Genomic DNA, 7,076 nt, shown 5'->3' with positions numbered 1-7,076 from the left:
GTTTCTTGTGCTTTTCCTGGCTGTCCTAGTTAAGAAACGGCTGACTAATTTAAGGTCACCAGGGTTGAAGCTTTTCTCTAAGAGCTCCACACTTCTGCTCTTTGACCCACTGAGTGTTTTTTTTTTTTTTAATTATTAAGACCCCACTGAGGTATGGGTCTTAATTTCATTCTTCTGCATGAAGACACCCAGTGGTCCTTGATCTGTATGTTGAAAACACACCCCTCCTCACACTGACACTGAATGAATTCCAGCATTCTTGCTGAGTGGGGTATATACCTTAGTATAACTAGCTGTTTAACTATAGAAACACATTTTACTATTCATGACATCTCAAATTTGATAAAAACAGAACACATGCTCCTTGTATAAAAGGCCATGTTTGCATTGTTTTAAAATGAAAAATTCCATCCCCTCAACAACAGTTATCACCTTTGAATATCAATTTGAATAGAAAAAAAAAACTATCACAAATGCAAATATTCTCTTAGGCCAGTCATGCTAGTCTGAGGCTTGAAGGCTCCTACACCACTCTTTCGCTATTGAAAGGGAAGTAAGGCTATCAGAAAAGTAGTGACCCAATCATAACCATCGTGAAGAAAATACATGAATTCTTCAAGCCAGGTGAAATTCTCCTATATGAATTAGGTTTATCTGACAGTGATAAAATGTCACAAGAGATAGTAAAAAATAAGCACCAGTAGAGTTTCCTTAATAAAATGAAGTTTCTTTAATAAAAAATTTGGGAGATTTCAGAACACAGATGTAAGGATGCAGTGTGCAGAGTATAATGAAACAACAATCCTGTCTGTTAGGGGTTCACGTGGAAGCTGCAGAAATGAACAAATTTAAGTCTATGCTTGCATCCATGTCCTACCGAACGTCCCCGTGAAGCCGGTGATAGATAACAAGAGTCTGAAGACAACTTACAAACATGGTGAGATTCGTTTAATAGCTTTTGAAGATTTTTTTTTTCCTGTAAAATGGCTTGTATTTCCACAGGTACAACAGTGAAGAAATAAAGTTTTCAATTTGACATGAAATATAAAAGAACAGATTTTACAAATATAGCCATAAAATTTAACTGCTCATAACACTATACATGGTAAATATGACCAACCCCCTGACTTCTAGATTATTTAACACAGAGAAGCAATCTGTGATCTCATCTTAAAAGGCAGAGCATCCTTTTTAGCATGTTCATTTTTGTTTAGAAAGTTAAGCAGACCTGGAAAATAGATTCATTTTCCCCTACTGCCCACTAGGGAGTCGTGAGGGCAGGTAATTGTGAGGACGTGTTACTAAAAGTAATGACAGAACTGTTCTGTTTTTACTGCTTCAGAAAGGCTTGGCTTCCTTTACAAATGTTCTGAAGTGATCTCATTGGCCTTGGGTTATAAAGCAACGACTGGAGCTGTGACCTATGCTCACCACCACAGGAGCTTCAGACCTTCAGTCCAAAGGCAGAGCTCTGGGATCTGGGGATTGGCAGCTCCGGGAACAGAATCATATCTGGTGAAATCAAGGGCCTGGGGCTTGTCTGTCTGGATTCCCACTGTGAGAGGCCAGGCTGCATGAAGTCAGGACTGAGAGGGCCATGACGGCCCACATCTGGTGCCCACCTCAAGAAAAGAACAGTTCTGAAGAAGAAAAGCAGGAGTGTGATCATGGAACAACTGTTAGTACACACAAGTAGAACATGTGTACCCTAAACATTTAAAAGGGTCCAGAAATCAACACTGAGCTCTCGCTTGCAGAGACTGGTAAGTGAAAACAGGGGGCCCTTGCTGCTTTAGGGGAGTTCTCAACTCTCCGAATACAGTATATGTAATAACTTAAAACGATTTCCCTACTAGCACTGGGAAACAAGTTCTACTACAATCACATTTATGCCGGTCCTGGCATTCTTCTGCACCTAGACTAGCTCGTCTCCTTAATGGAGTCCATCATGTTTCCAATGGCTTTCTCCTTTCTCTATGCCCTAACCCTGAAAGTCTATAACCAGTTAGATCACGTGGCTTCCCTGAGGCACAAAGGTACCAAACCCTATAATTAACTATTGAGGAATGATATAAATATGCTATTTATATTAAATGATTTTAATTCTTTTGGGCCACAGAAGTATGGGGGGGGGAGGGAGAGGACCCAGAAAGTTTAGTTCTTGCTCTGCAGTGTGAACTGTAGCCCTTTTTGCAAAAGCTGAACGAAATCAGAGAAATGTTGAGAGCCGCAGCGTGCATGACCCAGCAGCACCGTTTATTATTAATAATAAAAAACATTAGAAAAATACTCAGAGCTATATCCCATTCACCCTGATTTTTTTTTTTTTTTGTAAGAAAATGACACAAACAACTGAAAAAAAATATCATCTATCGAGGCATGTCACTAGGGCTTGACTTCTGGAAACCTATTGGAAAAGGCAACTGGTCAGGCTGCGACCAGGATGAGTGGTTGGTCATTTCCTTATGTACAAGTGGGAGGGGGGCTAGGATTCCTCCTTTATGTGACGGCCACCAAACCCGAACACATAGAGTTGACCTTGGAGAAACTTCCTTTTCTCACTGTATCATTCTACTTGGATGAACTACAGTTCTTTATTCTCAAAAACGTAACTGTTATCAAACTTGTAAACCTTTCTTTGGGAGAAAGTGATTTGACAGAAATTGTCCAAGTCAGCTTGGCTGCCATTGCAGGTTGACGCCTCTCTATTCCTCTGGCAGGGGATGGGGGTGACGGGGAATAGGACGTCACCTGGAAACTGAAGGAAAAGCGACAGGTAGCCTTACTGCCACTGAAGAGCCTGTGGTTTATGAGTTTCATCTTGCACTTGAGCTGAGTTTGCAACGCTCTGACCTCTGGCGGTGGGGCGCTTGCCTTATTTGGGAGTGTACGTACGCAGATCTACCAGACATAGTCCTTGACCCAGAGAAGACTGGTGTTAGAGTGAACTTCCTTGAAAAACAAACTCTTTTTTTTTTTTTTTTTTTGGATAGGTGAAATTTAATCTTTCTGGATGTAAGACCCTTTATCTTAGAAGATAATCCCAGGGCATCAAGAATCCTCAGACTATCTTATCTCCATAGAAGGAGGCAGAGTGGGGGAGGGGGAGTGCATCCTTCATCCTTCTCTGAAAAACAGGGATGGAAATTCTGGCTGCACCAGATGACACACTATAGGATTCTCTAGAAAGTTTCTCTCTCTCTCTCTCTCTCTCTCTCTCTCTCTCTCTCTCCTGCAGGTTATCTATGTAGAACACAGGGAACTACCAGTAAAAAGACTGCTGTTGGATTTTCACATCACAAGTATAATTAAAGAAAAAAAAAACTCTCTTAATACGTAACAGTCTCCATGGGAAAATAAAGCTCTTTTTAAAATGACAGCACACGCCATCAAACTGAGCAGCAGTGCTGCAGAGTAATTAATATTACCATTCTGCTCTCAGGAAAAAGCACTCAAATAGCTTTAACTTGCTGAAAATAGGCAAAATAATATCTGCTAGTAGGCAAGATACGGAAAAACCAATTCAAGTATGGATATGTCATAATCATATAAATTATTTGTATTTACAGAAGCTGAAACAGGCAGCTCAAATCTGTTGATGGTCCACCTGAGCAGACGCCGATTTAACTGAAGACTTTCTCCCTGGGAATGGGGTGGAACGCAGCCAAGCTCAACAGTGTCTCTCCATGGTGACACTCTGGGAGCCACAGATACTCCGGGCACCAAGCATGGAAAACGAGTATCCAGGCATCATTAATCGATGCAAGATGAAACTGAAAGAGAGGGTCAGTGCAGCTCACATGAAATTCCGATTTAATTATTCCTCAGCAGGCACTCACTTGTTCTCTCAAAATCAGGAATTTCAAATGATCTCCGCAGACATGCCGCCGCTCAGTGCTCCGTGTATCTCACAGGCACATTTAGATTCAGTCTGATTTGCAAACACTTATGGGGCTCCTTAAACTGAACGGGAAGGTGACAGGTGGTGGGAAGGTAGAGGAGAAAAATGGCAATCTCACTGTCGCTTATTGCTTCTGGGCTTACAAAATTTTGTCTTTCCTAAGAAGGAGAGAAGGAAACCGTACTCTGAGGTGCCAACAAGTGGTTTTTAAAAAGTAAAAGCGTACTTTAAATCCCACTTGGGTCATATATATTCTGGTGGCCAGACAAAGGTGGTGTTAGAGTACCTAGGACACACCCATTGCTGCCAACAGCAGCAGCAGCAGCAGCAGCCCCCTTAGTGCATGTCCACTACCCTCAGCTCATGAATTCAATCATAATCAGTCAATCAACCAATCAATCAACCAACCACTTCTTGACATGTATGATGAGGAGCAGAGACAGCCCATACTAAGCAAAAATAACAGGGCAGCTTAAAACCATGGGGAAATTCTGTTTGACGTGCCAAGTAGCTGATGAATGAGTATGTAAGTGAATCCCACCAAAGGTAAAATAAAATAGTATACGGATACCCTCTTCCACCCAACGTTAAAAAGAAAGCATGAGGAAAGCTGCAGGTTTCAAGACAAGTGCATAGCCTACGGCTCCTGTCCATGGGCATTTGTGGCAGGGCCGATAGAGCTGGCCCTTAGGCATTGGGTCAGATTCTAGCCACTGTCAAGTATTCGCAGCCACTGAACATCACAGGATGTGTGGCACCTGTGCCACATGGCTCTGCAGGCTGCGCCCTAAGAGGCATCTGCTGAGCACATTTCTTCTACATTTGTAAAATCTTACCCAAGTTTACAAAGGGGGAAAATAATCTGGTTAAAAACCTAAAGTTAAAATGAAAAGCATGGCAGTTGAGATCCAGTGATTACACAGGTATTAAAGTTTAATCAGGCAGACCTCAGTGACGATGCTGCTGTTCTGAGCATGCAAAACACAGTGGTATCTGTTAGCGCCTGCCGCATTTCATCACCAGCCCCCATTTCCCAACCCAGTCCGCCTTCCCCTTAACAAATAGCATTACAAAAAGGTAGAATCTACAGTTAGTGGCAGAATCTTCACAGTAACGTGTTAATGTCATGTAGATGGCTGTCCAGGGTCTCAGTCCACTGGACCTTGGAAAATCAATTTGATGCAGTTCTGTTCACCAACCAGCTGCGTGGCGCAGAATGGACAGGCGGCGTGAAACGCGTGCGTTCCATGGGGCAGTGGGATCTGCGACCAGTACTTGGCGGACTTCTCTGAACAGACGTGCCCACAGGGGGTGAAAGCGTGAGTTGGGGGTCCTGCATCGACATAAAATCCTGCCTCACAGCCCAGCCAGAGAGGGACGTAGGGGCCCACAGTCCTGCACATGGGACACTCCCTCTCGTTGGCTTCCGCGTCACTCCGATGGCCCCAGCTGTGGTAGCCGTGCACGTGGCCGCAGCTCAGGTATGCCCAGGGCTGCTTCTCTTCCACCACTTCCTTCCGGTTGATGCTGGGGAAGGCCAGGGTGTTGAGGCCCACAGGACACTGGGGTCGGGCTGCATTGATCTCCTGCCGGAGGGCTTCAATGTGCTTCTGAGTGGGAGCGTGAAAAAGGCCATCTGCGGTTCTCCAGAGAAGAGTGGCCCCACACAGGTCAATGAGGGAGCCGTCTTGCAGGACGTTGGTCTCACTTTCCACCTACGACAGGTTTAATAGATAACATCTTTCAAAGAAAAATCCTACAAACTATGGGAGCAAAGGTGCCCCGACATTCTTCACTCAGTAAGCAGACAAGCAGAAGACACAGAAGTAACATGTCCCACTAAAAAAGGCATGGGAATTACCCGCTTCCCCCAGCCTCAGTACATGTGAATGTCCAGGGTGCAACTCAGCACTAGATGCTGAGCTACTTAAGTTGGGTTAATGCAACGGTTACTTTAAGAGTCCCATAAACATTACATGTTTATTTTTAACTTTTTATGCTGGTAATATACCCATAGATCTTATGTGGGATGAAAGCTGTCCTCCCAGGAAGACCCGTGCTCCTCTAGCAGAGCCAATGGCCCAGGAGAGCATCCGACACGTCCCAGGCTAAGGTCCGAGGTATGTTGTGTGCTCCGTGCTTGCACGGGCGATTAACAGCTGACAGGCAGCAGGGTCAGGCATGGTCAGCAGGACTCAGCCCCATACTACGTGTGCCAGATGCATGCTAAGTCTCGAGGGGGAGCAAGACTAACAAAACTGAAATGTGCTCTTCAGGAGTCTGAGCAGGGCAGGCATGTTGGGAGCGAAGCACTGGCTCACTGACCCATTAACCTACTGACCCTCTGACCCACTGACCCACAGTGTCTGACAGTAGGCTCAGGGGGTTCTCAGCCCCTTAGAGGTGTGTGACCCTGGTGTGGTTACTGGAGCATACTGCCATCCTCTCCCTTTCTTTAGACTATAGAAGGTGGCCATGGCAGTTAGATAAACTAAAACAAGTGATTTCTGAACCGAAGTCTGGCATGCGGTGAACACTGTTTGTCACTGCTACTTTGATGGGAGACAGGTTAAGATGGATTCTGAAAGGATTCTTCCTGAACGGAGATTTGGAAAAGATTTTCAGAGCCAGGAGGAGGGTGATAAGACCAGCACATCAGAGAGGTGCGAGGACCCTAAATAGGGAGTTGACAAGGAGCTCACAAGGCCCTTGGGAACTGAACAGGCTGGGAACGCTGGGTGAGGACACAGCACAGGCCCAGGCTGCATGGCTGGGTGGAGATGTCTTGGTGCCAAGAGAGAATCAGTGTGTCTTCCGAGAGTTCATATCTAGCTGCATAGTGGATGGGCTGTGGAGGGGGCAGGGTGATTGGCACAGGTCCTCTCCGTAGGCAGAGTTTGGGTACAACACACACCGTGAGGAGTTATCTGTGGCACCAGACGAAGCGTTAAGAGATCTTGATTTGAGGAAGAAACATGTCTGTAATTTCATTTAGATCTGAGACATGTTACTACTGATAGGTGCAAACTTCAAAATTTGTCTGGGCTGGGGAGACAGTTCAGTGGGCAAAGCCCTGTCTATAAAAATGGCAGGCAGTACCTGGGGAACAATACCAGAGGTTGTCCTGCTGTTTCCATGTGTGTGTGTGCACGCGCGCACACACACACACACACAC

General features: G+C 45.0%; 1 protein-coding gene across 1 annotated transcript in view; it reads right to left on the bottom strand.

Annotated features, from left to right (window-relative positions):
• Positions 1–3,232: 3,232 nt before the first annotated feature.
• Peli2 (pellino E3 ubiquitin protein ligase family member 2) overlaps positions 3,233–7,076 on the bottom strand; it is a 132,594-nt gene continuing 128,750 nt past the window's right edge. Inside the window, exon 6 of the mRNA XM_021203341.2 lies at positions 3,233–5,616. Within this exon, the coding sequence (XP_021059000.1) occupies positions 5,050–5,616 (567 nt within the window). The 3' untranslated portion in view covers positions 3,233–5,049. The remainder of the gene's footprint in view (positions 5,617–7,076) is intronic.

Source organism: Mus pahari, chromosome 8 (genome assembly GCF_900095145.1).
Source record: "Mus pahari chromosome 8, PAHARI_EIJ_v1.1, whole genome shotgun sequence".
Classification (NCBI taxonomy): domain Eukaryota; kingdom Metazoa; phylum Chordata; class Mammalia; order Rodentia; family Muridae; genus Mus; species Mus pahari.
Note: the sequence above shows the minus strand (reverse complement) of the source record. Positions and strands in the feature narration are given on the sequence as shown.